This window comes from Musca autumnalis, unplaced genomic scaffold, assembly GCF_047663935.1.
Source record: "Musca autumnalis isolate F117 unplaced genomic scaffold, ASM4766393v1 scaffold_4, whole genome shotgun sequence".
In the NCBI taxonomy this organism is placed as follows: domain Eukaryota; kingdom Metazoa; phylum Arthropoda; class Insecta; order Diptera; family Muscidae; genus Musca; species Musca autumnalis.
The window spans coordinates 106138398-106158723 of NW_027411977.1; the positions used below are offsets into that span (position 1 = coordinate 106138398).

General features: G+C 36.1%; 2 protein-coding genes across 3 annotated transcripts in view; one reads left to right on the plus strand and one right to left on the minus strand.

Moving 5' to 3' along the window:
• Nucleotides 1–20326, minus strand: part of LOC141401259 (GTP-binding protein Rhes) — a 310203-nt gene that overhangs the window by 153586 nt on the left and 136291 nt on the right. The gene's annotated exons all lie outside the window — the stretch shown is intronic.
• On the plus strand, nucleotides 9093–13192 carry LOC141401910 (invertebrate-type lysozyme-like). The gene is made up of 3 exons (XM_073982465.1): nucleotides 9093–9239; nucleotides 9304–9582; nucleotides 11854–13192. Exons 1-3 carry the CDS (start codon nucleotides 9158–9160, stop codon nucleotides 12054–12056), a joined length of 564 nt encoding a protein of 187 aa, XP_073838566.1. The 5' UTR covers nucleotides 9093–9157; the 3' UTR covers nucleotides 12057–13192.

Consider the following 20326-nt stretch of genomic DNA (forward strand, 5'->3'; position numbering starts at 1 on the left):
ATATAGATTATTTTGTATTATATATAACTTTATTTCATATATCATAAAAATTAAAAGTGGTGTGTGCGGGATCTTTTACAATATTTAAATGGAATAAAAGTTTGTTTAGTTTTTTTTTGGGAAAAGGGCATTCATTAGTGCAACAGGAAAAAATGTTTGAGATTTTTTTTTTTTTCGTTTTATAGTATTTAAAAAAAGATCAAAGTGGTTTGTGTGGAACCTTTTTCTATAATAAAATGGAATGAATGTTATTTAAGCATTATTAGGCAAGAGTTCATTCATTCTCACTGCAGGAAATCATTTTTGAGAAAAAATATCAAAAAGTCATAACCCTAATGCACACATGCAGGGCAACCGGTTTTGTACCTCCAAAAAATATGTGTCCCCGTAAACTTCTCCGATTTTTTTTTTTTTGATTTTTTATACAAAGGTAGAATTTATTGCGCTGATTACGGAAATGTAGAATAATCGAATCGGATCCGGTTATCCAGTTAAAAAAGTAATTAAAACCGGACTGGACCCAGTCCTACTGAACCGATTACTGCAAAGTGGGTATCGTTTAAAATCTAATTGTATTTCCATAATCAATATCAATTGGAGTGGGCGTTTTTTAAAGGGTTTCCTACATAATGTACTTAAGCGGTTTATTTTCCCAATTATGTTATTTGACCTTTCGAGTGCCATACCTCAAAATTGACGACTTCTTTTTGAAAAGTGATAATGATATATGTTACAGACAATGATATATGTTACCGTTTTTAAGAAAAATAAAAAAAAAACTAAATGAGACCTTCAGAAATTACCTTTTAGCGAATATTTTTTTTGCGCACATGGGATCGTTGGGGACTGTTTGGACATTACTTCGTATTGCAGCTCTCCACCAACATTCAGCTTTGTGTGCATTTTTGATATTTCCCCCTTATAGTCAAAATATACATTTGACTGGACTTATAGGAGGACTATATGGAGAATACTCCTGAAGTTAGTTAGCTCCATATAAAATATTTCCGATTTAAGGTATTTGTAAAGTGTTAGTCATGTTTCTTCAAATTATTGGCTTAATGTTGGAATACAAACTAATTTGCATGTATTGAGGGTATTTAAGTTTGTTTTTTCCCTTTTTAATGCATTGAAATAGTCATTTGAGACTCTTTAAAATATATATGGCGAATAACAAAATTCCTTTACAATTCCATTTGAAAAAAATTAAAAAAATTTTTTACGAGCACATCTACCATTTTTGGTACAGAGGTAAAGGAAAAAAATCCGGTTTCAAATCTGCTCGCGTTCACGAAATTGGCCAATGCGCGCAAAAGTTATAGCGGTTTTTATTCTCATATAAAGAAAAAATATTTAAAAATATATTTTTTGTTGTTATGAGAAAATGTATGCATAAATCGTTAACAGCATTCCATATCTATTCGTGGATGTTTAAAAAGTTATTAAATTTATTATTATTTTCGCGGAAAATCAACAAATAATAAAAACATTTTGAAGTAAATCCAAATTATCCTTTCCCAGAATCCGTACAAACCCTCAAAAAATAAATTAAAAAATATATGCGGAATCTAGACAATGCGTAGAAAAATATGATACCAAATTTATGGAGATTGGGTACATAAATTGCATATTATAGCAACAACAAAAGAGAAAAACTTATTGTTGGAAAATATTGTTGCAAATATTTTTTTGGTTTGATTCTAAAAATTAGAAAAAAATATTTGGGAGTTCTCCAACTATTTTGCTAAAATCCCATACAATAATGAATGTATACAGTTAAAACTTCATCAAAACATATGGTTTACGATCGCGAGAGTTTAACTGATTACTGTGATAACTTATAAGGGTAGGAAATTAAGAGTAATATTGAAATTACAATCATTCAATTAATATTATAATTAAAAAGCCTGTTATTCGCGAATTAGTTAAAGTCGGTTGATGCGCATCCGTTTTTGGATACAGCGAATCAATCTCTGTCAAAATTTATGCATATTTCGATGTTTCACTCAGGGGCCATTGTGTGCCACCAGTTGCATCATACACTGCAAAAAACCTTAAAGTTGGTAAAAGTCGCGCAATGTGCATACGATTTTGATGCGCATCCGGTTTCGTCAGCGCCTATCAAAAATACGTCCAAATATACCAATTTTAATTAGATTCTTCAAGAACCGCGGATGTGCCTCCACATTCTATTTTTGGTGAAAAACCCATATTACACGCGAATCTCTGTAATTTATGACACGCGTTTTCGCACATATTATAATCGCGTATAAAGGATTCCATTTACGTAAAAAAATTTCAAGAAAATCGCGGTTTAGTACGCGGATTTGTCGAAATAATTTTTTGCTGCTTTCCTATTTTCAGGGTATCTATATCCGCGGTTTTAGTGGATGGATTCGATGGCGGAAGGTCTCATTAGATCCGTCGCGTAAAAAAACTAAATTCACGCGGGGTACAAAGGAAATTGAATGGCACTTGTAAATTTTAAACGCAAAAAATAGGTTTTTTAAAAAAAATCACGCATCAAATATTGGCCTTTAGACTCCAATTACTAGGATGCTGTAAGGAGCACACTCATGAGATATGCATTAAACGACGCAGAATCACGAGCTTTATAATCCTAATGTGAGTTTTGAATATTATCTTGTTGCGCGTCCGAATTATTAAAACAATTCAAAAAACCCCGAAATTCCGGCTTCAAAATGTCAGCATCAATTTTAGGTGGATGCAGTGGATATATCGAAAAATGATACACTAGTATCATATTGCCCATGAAGTATTCTTTGAGTCTTTCTTTGGGCATATGTCTATAAAATGTAAGGTTAAGCCTAAAATCGGAAGGGAGCATAAAAAAACTTGTTGGCTTCAACCCATTTTTACCTATTTTTCTACATTGATGCCAACACAGCTTCCACGTAAATTAATTTTAATGGTCGACCTTATGGGATTCCTCCTAAAACACTTCAGTTTAAAGAATGTATGTCATACTATATAGAATATGTTAACAGTTCGCGAATTCTGAAAGGGTGAAACTCGGATTCATCGATTGTAAAAAAATTTGGTTTTTCGCCATATATATATATATATATATATATATATATATATATATATATATATATATATATATATATATATATATATATATATATCTTTATATATAAAACTCAATTGTCGTTTGTTGGTAATTGAATCAGTTGAAAACGGCTAGAGCGATTTGGATAATTTTTTGTGGAAATGTTAGTCATAGTCCAGTTTAGGTTTTTATGCAAAGAAAAATTGGCCAAGCCCACTTTTCCGCCCACTTTTATAAATATGTTATATCTACGGAACTACTCAATAGATTTTCCTGAAATTTGCAGGGAACGTAGAGTGATGGCCCCCGGTTGAAATAGGCTACATATTTGGTTGAATTTCGGATCGAGCGGTGTACCTCCCTATGCCCTATTTTTGTTAAAATGCAATATTTGCAACAATTACAAATGTATCGCCTTTAAAATTAATTTCCGAGTCAATGGCGATTGTGTCTCCGACCTTACGTGCTTAGTTGGGGCATTAAGACTGGACAACGCCCACTTTTTTAAATATGTTATATCTACGAAACTACTAAATCGATTTTCCTGAAACTTTCAGCGAATGTACAGGGTTGGTCCCCGATAAAAATAGGCTACATATTTTTTGACTTTCGGATCGGGCGGGTACCTCCCCTATGCCCTATTTTTGTAAAAATGCAATATTTGCAACAAATACGAATGTATCGGTGTCTCCAACCTTACTTACTTATTTTGTGACTTAAGATCCGACCACGCTCACTTTCTAATTAGGTTATATCTACAGGGGATTTTCAAGAAAATCGCTATTTTTCTAAACTTTTAAATCTTTGTAAATAAAAATCAAATATCGTTCGTTGGTAATGGCATCAGTTGAGAACGGCTGGACCGATTTTCGACCTGGGTTTTTATGCAAAGAAAATTTGACCATGCCCACTTTTACGCCCAATTTGTTCAATTTTCTATTTTTATCATTTCTACAAAAACTACTGAACCGATTTTCCTGAAATTGCCAGGGAATGTACAGAGATGGTCCCCGCTTAAAATAGGCTACAAATTCAGTTGAATTTCGGAAAGGGCGGGGAACTTCTCCTATACCCTACTTTTTTAAAAATGTTATATTTACAATAATTACGAATGTATCTATTTGGAAGTTAATTTGCGAGACAATTGTGGATGTGTCTCCGACCTTACCTACTTTTTTAGGAAACACAGACTTGACCACACCCACTTTTTAAAATATGTTACATCTACAAAACTACTGAACCGATATTCGTGAAAATGTCAGGGAATGTACAGGCATATTTTCTTGAATTTTGAAGACGGCATATTTAAAAAAACGCCTTACCTTTATGAATAAAAATCAAATGCTGTCATAACCCAACTTAGGTTTTTTGGAAAGCAAAGTTTACCACGCCCCCGAAAACAGGTTACATATTTTATTGAATCCCAGAGAGGGCGGTATTTTTTTAAAAAACGTTATATTTGCAAAAATTATGTATGTATCGGAATAAAAATTAACGGATTAATCTAGGTACTTCTTTGGGGCCTATAGGCCCGACCAAGCCTGTTTTTTAGTATGTCATAACTCCCATACTACTGAAGGGATTTCCATAAAATTTGCAGCAAAAGCTCAATATTTGCCGTTGTTATGTGGGGTACCTTCCCCATGCCTTTCTGTTAACATGTTCGCGGACGCAAAACATTTTTTCTCCAACTTTTCCTATAAAACCATAAAAAAATAAAATTAGAATAATATGATTTTAATTTTTTCGTAATATTTTCCTCGTATTTTTGCAAATAACATGAATACTATAGCTCCAACGTTCACAACTTAGGTTTCATTTTATTCCTCAAAATGTCTGGATGCTGTTATAATTTTTTTATATATTTTTCGTAACTATGAGCGCTATTGTTTCAAAAATATGTTTGTAAATACGAGAAATTATTTAACAAATTTGATTTTTCGCGAATCCATTGAGACTTTGCGATTATTTTTTGCATCATCGCAAAGGGTACGAATTAAGTTAACGATAATAGGATATAACAGCTAACTATATTAAGCCGCGATTTTTTTAGATTTTTTCCTAATTATCATAATTAAAACGGTCATATCTTTTGCGCGCAACGATCAAAGTTAGTAACGAAAACAGATTTGGAATGCTGATTTTTTTCTTAATCTATGTACCAAAAATCATTGATGTAGTATCAAAAATTTTTTTTGATTTTTTTAAATGGAAAAGACAATTTTAGACATTTTTCCTGATATGGGTTTCCTAGTGGGCAAAGAACTTTTTAATCCAAAATTGTGGACATTGGTACTTTCGTAATAGGAAGGTAATTAATTATTACATATTACATGCACCCGGTTAACTACCTTTCATAAAATTCCAAAAAATTGAGGCAGTTATGTGGGAAAGGCAGTTACGAAAATCCCGCATAACTACCTCATGTAGGTAGTTACAAAAATCTGATCTCAGCCTTACAAAAAATGACAACAATTAGAAAATAATCGCCAAAAAACAAAACGGTCTATAGTAAAAAAGTCTAAAAATATATAAGTTATATTATTTAATCAATAAGAAATTTAGTCATCAGTGAGCATAACACCATAACATAACACTGGACATCTTCATCACAATTCACGTAGTCGTCGAAGTTGATTTTCTCATAAATACACCAATGCGGGTAATAAACCGAGAAATACGTTATTAAATGTTCTTTTTGGGGAAATATTTGACGGGCAAATATCCGAATTGGGTACTTATAGAAAAGTAGTTAAGCGGGACAGTTTGAACTCATTTATATGAAAAAACTTTGGGGATTCAGATTGCGAGTCAATTAAACCAGAAAGGCAGTTGAGCCGAGAGGTTTCAACATTTACTACTTTAAAGTTTCAGCCTTTGGTATAGCCCAATTTTAGATATCCTTAAATATTTAACACATTTTTTGTTAGCAAAAAGGTGTTTTTTTGTTTTTCAATCCTGACATACTAGGTGCAAGATAGCCTTGTTGTACTCCAGTTACCGTGCTTTATTGGATCACACTTTTTCCACTTCTTCTTGACGTTAGTGGATAATTTGGATAATCCGATATTTTCCGATATAGTTGAAATGGATATAAAACCCATCTCCCCCATATCGAACGCATTCAATATGTCTTGGCAGAGTTGGTACATTGTGAGCCAAGCCACTTGCCAACCGAACACAATCAATATTTTTCCTATCTCCGGTGAATTCGCTGCTAAGATCGATTTTCTGCGGGGATAATTTCATAATCTTAGTCCATTCGCCATCATTTTATTGGGACGGTTCATAACATAAATAACATTATTTTATCCATACATATGTATATGAATCCCACTTACTTCCTTACTGAATATGCCCGATACAGATCCTTTGTCCCATATGACAAATAAAGAATAGAGTTCCTGCCAATTTTTTCCTTAGCTTTCAACTTTAAATGTCATGCTTTTTGAAATTTTGTATTTTTCACTCATATTCTTGATACTTCCGCGGAGAATATACCGTCAATAGGCCCGCGCCCCTATGCCATTCTAGAGGGGTCATCATTATTAATTCTCTTGACATAGTCTTTACTAATGTCGGAAGCTGGTCTCTCCAACACATCAAGGTTAAAGTAATTTTCACACAAAGTATGAGTGAGTTCTTGCGAGCTGTTACCATAATTTTGGTCATATCACTGTTTCCCCGTTTTCGTAGATTCTTTTATTAGTTTTTATACCCTTAGAATATAAGCTAATGTCTTTCCTAGAAATAATGGTTTTAGACCATTTGGTATATTTGGACGAAATTCATTTCAGACAATTGGAAGTTGATTTAGCAAAATCCGTCCGTCTGATCAAACGGATCAACCGTTGCGGTTCAAAATTTGGCACTCTAAAGATTTTGCCCAAATTTATATCAAATTCGAAGGCGGGCTACATCGGTTCACTGCCTTACAACATTTCAAAAAATTTCCCAAAAAATTTGCGTACTCTTTGTTGTGCTGTTAACAGCGATATTTTGTTTTTCGTTGGCAAGTCCATGTTTCCTGATATAATTGGCCAAAGGCTCTAAATTATACGGTGACCAACTGAAATGACTGGTGGGCTTAACATCTATCGAAAGAAACGAATCCCAAAAAAGATCCACATCCAAAATTTAATATGTCCGTCCATTCTTTTAGGTACCCCATCCACATTACTTTTGAGCTTTAATCCAATTAATATGAATTCGTTTACTTTAGATGTCAGGTTATTATATAGTAAACGCATCTTATTAATGATTTAAACTTTCAAAATTATATGTTTTTATTACTACTCGGTAATCCGGACGTCGCCGAAACATGTAGTGTCCGGATTATCGAGACAATACTGTATATATATATATATATATATATATATATATATACCCAGCGAAAAGTTTGCCTCCAAAGAGGCAGTTAAATGATATGTTCAAGTGATTTGGAAGTGCATCAAATTATGCATTTTCACTCATGATTTTTACAAGGGAGTGACCCCGGAAAGAGGCACTCCATTGCACCGCATTTTAACTGACCCTTTGGCATTGCATTTTAACTGAACCTTTGGCACTGCATTTTAACTGACCCTTTGGGATAGAATAGAGCACGTGTTTTGAATAACAAAATAAAATGCATTTATTATTTGTGTAAAACAAAAATATTAATAACTTTATTAAATTAACACAAATTATGAAAATTCTCTATTGAATTCAATCGCAAACATGTGTGTTTTCTCCGCTCTTCATTTAATTAAAGCTTAAGTGCTTTTGCTTCATCTGCTAAATGGGTTTGATGATATTGCCTTCCCATCACCAGTTAAGATTTCGACATGTACTCCAACAGCACTCCATTCGGAAATTTTCTTCTCATGAGTTACCGGAAAAATGTTCACAAATTAAATATTATTTAGTTTGTATTAACAAATGTTTGGAAATGTTAACACGATTATCTCTTTTTGGAAATGTATTCCTCTGCCTGTAGAGATGTACAAACTGATTTATGTTCATGTAGGGATCTCTAACAACTGCTAATAAAATGTAGTGAATGGAGTGCCTTTTTCACGACTCCGTTTGCACTGCATCCGGATGCTGTTAAATTGTGAGGAATTGGAGTGCCTTTTTCACGACTCCGTTGAACTGCCTCCGGATGTTGTTTAAATGTGACAAATGGATGTGATTTTTTGGATTGCATCCAAATGTGGTTAAAATGTGAGGAATGGAGTGCCTTTTTCACGACTCCGTTTGAACTGCATAAAAACATGCCGTGAAAGAACTAGTTTACATTGCACTACTTCCAATTTATTTTGCTGGGTATATACATATATATGTATATATATACCCATGACCATCAAATTTGAAGCAAAAGCTCAATTTTTTTGCCTTTGTTGTGTATATTATATGAATTTCGGAGGAGGTGGGGTACCTACCCTACGCCTTTCTTTTAAACGCTATAAGCCAAAGTTATGATTATATACGATTCAGCATACATTTTGGGAGGCAATGGGGTTGTGTATAGCTTAGGTACATATTTAGAACCAAAGTACCGGACCACGCCCACTTTTTTATATATTTAAATATGTTACAACTTGAAACTGATGACCACCGCCACTCTATTTAATACATTATTTTTCCAAAACTACTGAACCTAATTTCATGCAATTTTCAGAAAATTCTCAGGAATATTCCGTGGTCCAAAATGCTACATATTTTTGTACACGAATTATTATGACGTAGTGTCTCTAAATGTTTGTGCTACCCTTTCGATTCGGTAAAAATCACCGAGAACTATTTCTTAATATATTTCGATATTTAAAAAAAAAAAAATGTTAGTTGTTCATGAAACGTGTATGTACAGTCGATCTGACCATTAAAAATTAAAAAAAAATATCACAACAAATATTATTTTTAATAATCAACCGCATTGCAATAAATATCAAAGATAAACCATTACAATGCAATTATATGATGAATCGGATAAAAAATGTCCATATTCATGAAATATTCACATCAGTTATGATGTTAACACCACAAAGAAAACAACAAATTTCCATAATTGTCGTCTCAATATGTCTGCTGATTATATTTGTTATGACATTCAAATTTGTAAGGCATAATGGACAATTTTGTCGGTCAAATCACAAAACGGAACAAAAATTCAAAAATTCTACTGGTAAGATTATAAAATAATATGTATATAAAAATAATATATCTAACTAAATTTTTAAACACTCTAGCAAATAAAACAAAAATTGAAAGTATTAAAGTGATGCTTTTGACACATACGGATAAACCGCTGGAATCAGTTAATGTTAGTGATGCCAAAGCTGGAACTATGGATGAGAAGTGCTTTCGTTGTCTTTGTACAACTATCAATGATTGCAAGCCGGTAAAATGTTTAAGAAATCATACATGCGGAATTTATGAAATTTCCCGTAGTTATTGGATAGATAGCGGCAAGAATGTTTTAGATGATAATACGAATTATTACCTGGGGGAGGAAGATGAATTTTCAGGTAACTTAATAGATCTTTATAGATTGCTATGTTTGTGAAGTTTAGACGAAAGCGCTTAATCCGTTCGAGAGTTACCGTGCGCGCCATCTAAGATAGAAGAAGTATTCGATGTAAAACGAGTAATGTTTATATAATAACTATATTGCCACAAATCAATTAAGAACATTTAGTTGCCTAACTGCACGATAGATAAACGATAAAATGTAAGACCTACCTGCACAATGATAAATTGAAATAGGATCTTTTAGTCTTGACATGTTCCTTGAAAATATGCGCAGCAGAATGCAAATGCCCAGCAAAATGTTTGCCTCCAAAGATGCAGTTAAATGATATGTACAAGTGATCTGTATGTGCATCAAATTATGCATTTTCACTGATGATTTTTACAAGAGCGTGACTACTGAAAGATGCACTCCAAAGCACTGCATTTTAACTAACCCTTTGGCACTGCATTTTAACTGACCCTTTGGCATTGCATTTTAACTAACCCTTTTGCACTGCATTTTAACTGACCCTCTGGCACTGCATTTTAACTGACCCTTTGGCATTGCATTTTAACTAACCTTTTGGGGTAGAATAGGAGGCAATCCAAAGCACGTGTTTGGTACAGGCATTCTGCGGAAATTGTGCAAGCCATTACAAAATATGCCAGAACAAATAAAATGCATTTATTATTTGTGCAAAACAAAAATATTAACAACTTTATTACATTAACACAAATTATGAAAATTCTCCATTGAATTCAATCGCAAACATGTGTGTTTCCTCCGCTTGCATTTGTTCCAAGCTGAACTGTTTTTGCTTCATTTGCTAAATGGGTTGTCTTCCCATCACCAGTTAAGATTTCGACACGTACTCCAACAGCACTCCATTCGGAAATTTTCTTCCGGTGAGTTGCCGGAAAAATGTTCACAAATTAAATATTATTTAAATATTAATTATTATTTAGTTTGTATTAACAAATGTTTGGACATGTTAACACGCTTATCTCTTTTTGGAAAATGAAAGCCGCTGCTTGTAGAGATGTACAATCTGATTTATGTACATATAGGGATCTCTAACAACTGCTAATAAAATGTAGCGAACGGAGTGCCTTTTTCACGACTCCGTTTGGACTGCATCCGGATGCTGTTAAATTGTGAGGAATTGGAGTGCCTTTTTCACGACTCCGTTGAACTCCATCCGGATGTTGTTAAAATGTGACAAGTGGATGTGATTCTTTGGATTGCATCCAAATGCGGTTAAAATGTGAGGATTGGAGTGCCTTTTTCACGACTCCGTTTGAACGGCATCAAAACATGCCGTGATAGAAGCAGTCTACATTGCACTACTTCCAATTTATTTTGCTGGGATGTTTTGTGTTTGTCTATACAGTTAATATCCCAGCGAAAAGTTTGCCTCCAAAGAGGCAGTTAAATGATATGTACAAGTGATTTGGAAGTGCATCAAATTATGCATTTTCACTCATGATTTTTACAAGGGAGTGACCCCGGAAAGAGGCACTCCATTGCACCGCATTTTAACTGACGCTTTGGCATTGCATTTTAACTGTATCTATTGAATTCAATCGCAAACATATGTGTTTCCTCCGCTCTTCATTTAATTCAAGCTTAAGTGCTTTTGCTTCATCTGCTAAATGGGTTTGATATTGTCTTCCCATCACTAGTTAAGATTTCGACATGTACTCCAACAGCACTCCATTGGGAAATTTTCTTCTCGTGAGTTACCGGAAAAATGTTCACAAATTAAATATTATTTAGTTTGTATTAACAAATGTTTAGAAATGTTAACACGATTATCTCTTTTTGGAAATATATTCCGCTGCCTGTAGAGATCTACAAACTGATTTATGTATATGTAGGGATCTCTAACAACAGCTAATAAAATGTAGTGAACGGAGTGCCTTTTTCACGACTCCTATTGCACTGCATCCGGACGCTGTTAAATTGTGAGGAATTGGAGTGCCTTTTTCACGACTCCGTTGAACTGCCTCCGGATGTTGTTTAAATGTGACAAATGAATGTGATTCTTTGGATTGCATCCAAATGTGGTTAAAATGTGAGGAATGGAGTGCCTTTTTCACGACTCCGTTTGAACTGCATAAAAACATGCCGTGAAAGAACTAGTCTACATTACACTACTTCCAATTTATTTTGCTGGGTGCACTCGAAAACTTTGAAAATGCTGCACAGTGTTATCACCCCGTCAGTGTTGGCTTCCATTTTACTATATTAAATAATGTAATAATGTGCTTCATTTTTTATTTTACAGCTTATCTTAAATGTGTTAATAATATCAAATGCTCCCGCAAAACTGTGACTAAATACATGCAACGATATCAGGATGATTGTAATAATGATGGCATAATTGACTGTCGCGATTTCATTGCACTTCATTTACTTGGTCCGCACGGCTGTAAAACCAAACCGATAGCCATCTACCATAAAATGCGTATGGAATTATGTTTAAAATAATTGTTTAAGTAAAAATGTCAAACTGTTGTGAGTTTTTTAAATCTATTCAAAAAGTTATGATATTTTAATTATGTACCAATAAAAAAATATTGAAGATAACACTGGTCAACACGACTTTTGTTTCAACCGAAGTTGTTGTTGTTTCTAAATGAAATTGGCGAGCTATTTTCAAATCTGGTCACGGTTTTTCTCCATCAGCTCTTGTTCATGAGATATAGCTCAAAATCGGTTTTTACGAGTTTCACCCAGAATTTCGTTATTTTCGGAATACAAACAAATATTTTTGCGGGTTTTTCGACACAAATATATTTAGAAGATGTTATGCGCTCGATACAAAACGTTTTTTGAAATAATTGTGGCGAATATATATCAAAAAATATAGAAAACATACGATGCATCTTGTAAAAATTGCATATTTTGAGTACTTTAAGCTGTAATTACGTCATCGGGGGAAGTCATAGGAGCTTCATATGGCATTCCGGATATGGTCAGGGTGTCTACTATATAGTCCTGTATTAAAATATATAATATAAAATTCATAGCGCCCACGATTCGCCAATAACCTAAAAATCGTCATGAAGACTGCTAAAGGGAAATCATTTACCTGTGATATCATTACCAAATATGCCATTTACTTTTCAATGGCAGTCTTCATGACGATTTTTAGGTTATGGGCGAATCGTGGGCGCTATGAACTTTATATTATAAATTTGAATACAGGACTATATAGTAGACACCCTGAGCATATCCGGAATGCCATATGAGGCTCCTATGACTTCCCCCGATGACGTAATTACAGCTTAAAGTACTCAAAATATGCAATTTTTACAAGATGCATCATATGTTTTCTATATTTTTTGATATATATTCGCCACAATTATTTCAAAAAACGTTTTGTATCGAGCGTATAACATCTTCTTAATATATTAGTGTCGAAAAACCCGCAAAAAAATATTTGTTTGTATCCGAAAATAACGAAATTCTGGGTGAAACTCGCAAAAACCGATTTTGAGCTATATCACATGAACAAGAGCTGATGGAGAAAAACCGTGACCAGATTTGAAAATAGCTCGCCGATTTCATTTAGAAACAACAACAACTTCGGTTGAAACATTCAACTTCTTCAATTTTGTTGAGCAGTGTAATAAATGATTGACATTGTCACTCATAATGAAGCTTAAATTGGTATCTACACTCAGTATTAGTAGAAATGCGGCTAATGTCCATATTTTGTGCTTCAAAAATATTTGTTGAATTTAAATATTTGAAGCAACAAAGTATGCCCTTTAATTAATATTATAAATAGAAAAAATTTCCGTTTTCTTAATTTTAAAAAGCAAACTATTTACTGGATTTTGAGTAGGAAATGAAAGTTGAGTCCGGCTCTTGGAAAACGGAATTTTGTGTAACTTTCTTGACAGAAATATGAACTACAAATGCAAATAGAGTTGCCGAACCTATACATCCCGCCGGGAAATAGCTGTGTCTCAGATAACGTGCCTAACATTAGTCAGCTTTTGGAAGGTTATAATCGTCTGGTCCTGGGGGACTTTAATGCGCATCATGAGATGTGGCATTCGGCCCTCGGAAACGACCAGAGAGGTACAGCGCAGGCTGAGCAGGTTGACAGTTCTACGTTTTGCACGGTCAATGAGGACCTATCAGAACTACAGGAGAGAGTCACAGCTCGCCAGACATAACCATCGTGTCACCTGGTCTTACAAATTACGTTACCTGTCAACCCGCAATTTACCCTTGGATCTCCCCATAATTGTCTCCATTAGAAGACCACCCGATCTCATTACTCTGAACGCCGCACATTCGTCAATCATAAGAAAGCTGATCGGCCGGGTTTTAGAGAGTTCACCAATCACCACTTCAGAGAACTGTCCAATCGGAAAGGACGTTCCGAGACATCATCACAGCTGCAGCCGCTCCCCATATCTCTGCTGGTCGAATACCCGAAGTAAGACCAAACTTCCCAGCAGAGGCGACGGGATTAGGAAATGAGCGTGATGAGCTTCGTCGAATCAACCCCAATGACCCCAGAGTCAGGGAGCTGACACTGGAAGTTAACAGGCTGGTCGGCGAGCATAAGCGGAACAAGTGGTTAAATCATCTGAAGAGTTGCAACATTGGAGCCGGTATATGTGAATTGTGGGCAACGACTAAGTCACTCTCGAACCCTGGAAGAAGGGAAGATATGACCTCAGTCACGTTTGGCAACCTTACGTTGACTGACCCGAAGAGGTGCGCAAGTTATTTCAATCGACAGTTTGTCGAGCACCCCGAGAGTGACAGGGCGAAGAGAAAAGTATTACGTCGCATCAGATCTCTTCCTGTCGAGGAGGAACCACCACAGTGTACAATGGATGATGTTGCCAATGCCATCAGGAACGCTAAATCATCTAAAACGTTGGGCCCTGATGGAATCTGCATGGTAATCCTGAAACAGCTGGATGAGCCGGGAGTGGAGTATCTCACTAAAGTTCTCATTTTGTCGCTATCCACCCTCATTGTTCCCGAAGTCTGGAAAATGGGCAGGGTGGTCCCACTACGGAAGCCCGGCAAGGATGCCAGCAAAAGTGATTCGTACAGGCCGATTTCGCTTTTGTCGCCCGTAGCAAAGACCCTTAAGGCCTTAGTCCTCCCCAGTATCAGAAATAGCTATCAAGTTGCCGATCATCAGCATGGATTCCGTAAGCAGCACAGCATGACAACTGCGCTGCACGCCATTACCACACATATTTGTCAAGGACTCAAGCAGAAACGGTCGTGCGATAGAGCAGTTGTGGTGGCGCTTGACTTATCAAAAGCCTTTGATACAGTCAGGCACTCCACGCTGTTTGAGGACATTGAGCGGACAACCCTCCGGACCAGCTTGAAACGTTGGATAGTCAATTATACTCGTATGTGTGGACGCCAGCCGTACGTGGAATTCAGGAACAAGAAGTCCAAACCCCGTAGAGTAAAACAGGGAGTTCCCCAAGGTGGGGTAATATCTCCGGAACTGTTTAACCTCTACCTCTCCTGTACTCCGCACCTTCCAGACGGATTGCACGATCCTGGCGTCAGATACCTATCCTGATGACATCTGTGAGAGACTGAACCACTATTTAACCGATCTTACCACCTTTTTCCATTCGAGCAATATGCAGATTTCCGCCACAATATCAACAGCCACTCTGTTCACCACATGGACAGCGCAGTTTGGAAGAGAATTGAATGTCGTGGTCGACGGTAGCAGAATTCCGACCACAAACTGCCCCAACATTTAACGGATCACATTCGACACTACTTTCACGTCGTGCGTGCACGCTACAGCTATCTGCGACAAACTGAAAAGTAGGAACAAGGTCCTCAAGAAAAGTAGGAAGAAGGTCCTCCCTAGCCGGCTGCACTTGGGGTGCAGATAAAGAACAGGAACAAGAAGTCCAAACCCCGTAGAGTAAAACAGGGAGTTCCCCAAGGTGGGGTAATATCTCCGGAACTGTTTAGCCTCTACCTCTCCTGTATTCCGCACCTTCCAGACGGATTGCACGATCCTGGCGTCAGATACCTATCCTGATGACATCTGTGAGAGACTGAACCACTATTTAACCGATCTTACCACCTTTTTCCATTCGAGCAATATGCAGATTTCCGCCACAATATCAACAGCCACTCTGTTCACCACATGGACAGCGCAGTTTGGAAGAGAATTGAATGTCGTGGTCGACGGTAGCAGAATTCCGACCACAAACTGCCCCAACATTTAACGGATCACATTCGACACTACTTTCACGTCGTGCGTGCACGCTACAGCTATCTGCGACAAACTGAAAAGTAGGAACAAGGTCCTCAAGAAAAGTAGGAAGAAGGTCCTCCCTAGCCGGCTGCACTTGGGGTGCAGATAAAGAAACCGTGTTGACCACATATAACGCGATAAGTCGGTCTTATGTGTGATACGAATTGGAAAAAGATTCAAACCGGCCAGTCTTCAGTGGACCATCTACATGAGGAGGCAATGATTCTTCCAGCAAAGCAACACAATGATATGCTTTCTTTGCAGTACTTGTTTGGGTGTTACCGTGAGAGCCATCCCAATCACCATCCAACAATATAGGAGAGAACCCCTATCAATCAACAGGCATATCAAGCAGGTTTAAATAGTATTCACACGGATGCAGTTGCTAAGGCCATAAGAATGAAGTCCTCGAAACACATCCCCCATCTTTTGCAGCTGAGGAGCGTCAGCTGCCACGACAAACTAGAGTAGTTTTAGCTCAACTACGATCGGGATATTGCAGTCGCTTAAATTCTTATTGGGCGGAAATCGACAGTTCTAAATGCTTCATATTTCCATTTTGATTCAAATGTGTTATATTTTAGAAGATTTTCAAAATGTATTAATGTTTTTCCCGAGAAAAATTTTAGAGCGACCCCATTATTCAATATTTTCTTTAGCATTAAATTTTCTATAACAACAATGTTGTTTTTGTAAATTTCATATTCATATGAATATGCCTTGAGTATGGTTATTACGGTATACTTAAATTTCTAATGCTGATATTTTAATGTGTGCTAAATCAGAGCTAAACAAGAATAATATTCACATGTTGAGTGGTGTAATTGGTTTCGCAGTTGGTGTCGGAGACCTGATGGTGGGTGTCCGCAAGAAAACTGAGGTTTGAAAAGTTGCAAACGCAACATATAGTATACGTATATCGGCGGTGTAGATATATTAAACTGCAACAATTATGAAGGGAATATGAAGAACAGGATCCGAAAGGAGAACTTAAAAACCTTTTGCTAACAAAAAGTGGAACCCCTAAGTTTGAGAAGCAATAAATCAGATAGATAACAAGTAAAGAAGCATTAGCTTCGGCCAGGCCGCGAACTGTATTGAAGTGAAAAGGAACAAGTAAAAAAGTGTTAAGTTCGGCCGGGCCGAACTTTTCATACCCTCCACCATAAAATATTCTGAAGTAAAATGGAATAATTAGTTTTCATTCCTGTCCCCAACTTTAAGTGAGTACGTTAAAATGTCAGATAATGTACATAATATGCTTCATTCGGGAGGCCCTTTTTTATGGTGCCTATATCTAACTGTTGACAATTTTTGGTGGGCTAGAAATTGGGAGGCACTGTTATATAGGGGTTATAATAAAACATGGGCCTATGTTGACAGTTTTTGATGGGAGCCTTTAATGTCAAATAACTCCTAATTCGGTTAAAAATTGCAGCTAGAATCCTCAAAATACCGAAAATCGGTACATAACGTGGGAACCTCAAATGTCATTAACAGCTAGTTCGGATGTATGTGGGCTATACGAAAATATGAACTTAAATAAACAATTTTTGTTGCAGAATTTTTGTTGGCTTTTAAATCCCAAATTACAGATAGTTCATCCAAAAAATAAAGCTAAGGTACGGAAAATCGGGAGGTTTGTTTTGGGGCTATACCAAAACATGGACCTACGTTGGTTAAACATTTTAAGTAAAATCCTCAAATTACCGAAAATCGGGAAGTATCGTTATGTTGGGGCTATGTTGAAAATTTTTGATGCAGATGTGTGGTGACCACTACAACCTTCAAATGTCAAATTACAGTTAGTTCGGTTAAAAATTGTAGCTAAAATTGCAAAATTACTGAAAATTGGGAGGTACCGTTATATGGGAGCTATATCCGAACATGGACCTTTCATGACAATTTTTGATGGAGAGCTGTTGTGACCACTAAGAACTTCAAATATCAAATTACTGCTTGTTCGGTTTAATATTGTAGCTAAAATCATCAAATTACTGAAAATCGGGAGGTACCGTTATATGGGGGCTTTCTTGACAATTTTTGGTGGAGAGGTGTGGTGACCACTAAGAATTTCAAATGTCAAATGTTCAGTTTACAGATAATTCGGTTAAAACTTGTTGGTAAAATTCTCAAAATACCTGAAATCGGGCGGTAACGTTATATGGGGGCTATTCCAAAACATGGACCTATGTCCACTAGTTATATAAGTTTATTGACATTTAAGAACCCTAAATGTCAATTGATAGCTAAATCGGTCTGAAAATGTAGATAAAAACGTCAAAATGCCGAAAATCGGGGGTACCGTTATATGGAGGCTATACCAAAACTTGGACCTAGGTCCACAACTTTTGTTATATAAGTTTAGTTACACTTAAGAACCCTAAATGTCAAATTATAGCTATATCGGTCTGAAAATGTAGCTAAACCCGTCAAAATACCGTAAATCGGGGCTATACCAATAAGTGGACCTATGTCCACAACTTTTGTTATATAAGTTTACTGACTTTTAAGAACCCCAAATGTCAAATTATAGCTACATCGGTCTGATAATGTAGCTAAAAACGTCAAAATACCGTATATGGGGGGGTACCGTTATATGGGGGCTATACCAAAACGTGGACCTATGTCCACAACTTTTGTTATATAAGTTTATTGATACTTAAGAACCCTAAATTTCAAATTATAGCCAAATCGGTCTGAAAATGTAGCTAAAAACGTCAAAATACCGTAAATCGGGGGGTACCGTTATATGGGGGCTATATCAAAACGTGGACCGATATAGCCCATCACCGAACTTGACCTGCCTGCAAACAAAAGACGCATTTTCCCAAAATTTCAGCGTCCTATCTCTATTTTTGTGGATGCTAGAGTGATTACCACAGACGGACGGACGGACGGACGTGCTCAGATCGACTTAGAATTTTACCCTGATCAAGAATATATATACTTTATAGGGTCGCAAATGAGTATTTCAATGCGTTACAAACGGAAAAACAAACTTAATATACCCTCCATACTATGGTGGAGGGTATAAAAATTAGGAACCATATTAAATTATAGCAATCTCGCTTTGAAAATTTAACAAAATACCATAAAAGTTGGTGTCGGAGACCTGATGGTGGGTGTCCGCAAGAAAACTGAGGTTTGAAAAGTTGCAAACGCAACATATAGTATACGTATATCGCGGGGTGTATGATATATTAACCTGCAAAAATTATGAAGGGAATATGAAGAACAGGATCCGAAAGGAGAACTTAAAAACCTTTTGCTAACAAAAAGTGGAACCCCTAAGTTTGAGAAGCAATAAATCAGATAGATAACAAGTAAAGAAGCATTAGCTTCGGCCAGGCCGCGAACTGTATTGAAGTGAAAAGGAAAAATTAGGAACCATATTAAATTATAGCAATCTCGCTTTGAAAATTTAACAAAATACCATAAAAGTACATAAATTTGGACAATACCGGTTAGACCTAGACCAGCATATATATGGACATTTTATTTCCTGCGAGTAACAAAATTCCAATTAACAACCAATTCGGTAGAAAAATGTGAATGAGATATTCACAAAATCCTAAATGGGGCCTAGCTTCATTGGGGGCTATACCAAAACGTTGATCTATACTGTCAGATTTTTGCATGGGATGTTTTGTACCTATATCTGTTATTCTGGTTGAATAATGTGACGAAAGCTTTAAAAATAACGAAAATCGTGGCTAAAATTCAACGGAAGCCATATGAATACGTAGGCTTATACCGAAATATTTCTGGTGGAAGCTTTTTACACCCAACGAAAACAAAATATGCAATTTCAGACACTTCGGTGGGGTATTGGTGCCAAAAGCTTCAAAATACCGAAAATCGGGAGATACACTTCTATGGGGGCTATATGAAGTCGTGGACCTGTAATTATAATTCTCTTCTCGAATATTTAATACCCTCACAACCTTCCAAATACCGAAAATCGGGAGGTACCGTTTGGGAGCTCTATAAAGAAGTGGACCTATACCGACAAATTTCAGGTAGAAATTTTTATATCCTCAACGAAGACCAAATACGAATGCGTGGACCTATACCGACAAATTTAAGGTGGAAATTTTATACCCCCAACAAAGATAAGGTTCCAAATTTCAGCCATTTCGGTGGAATATTGAGACCACAATCATCAAAATACCGCAAATTGGGAGGTATCGTTCTATGAAGATTATATGAAGACATGGACCTATACCCACAAATTTGAGTTGGAAAGTTTTATACCCCCAAAAAAAATAAGGTACCAAATTTCAGCCATTTCGATGGAATATTGAGGCCACAACTTTAAAAATACCCAAAATCGGTAGGTACCGTGCTATGGGGGCTATATGAAGACGTAGACTTATAGCGACAGATTTGAGTTGGAAAGTTTTATACCCTCAACAAAAAAAGGTAGCAAATTTCAGTCATTTCGGTGGAATATTAAGGCCACAATCATCAAAATTTGGAA

Bases quoted from the DNA above. Each gene is read 5' to 3' on its own strand.
- LOC141401910 (XM_073982465.1), top strand. From the start codon at position 9,158: ATGACATTCAAATTTGTAAGGCATAATGGACAATTTTGTCGGTCAAAT. The intron at 9,240-9,303 runs GTAAGATTATAA...TAAACACTCTAG, and splicing joins AAAATTCAAAAATTCTACTG to CAAATAAAACAAAAATTGAA. The intron at 9,583-11,853 runs GTAACTTAATAG...TTTATTTTACAG, and splicing joins GGAGGAAGATGAATTTTCAG to CTTATCTTAAATGTGTTAAT.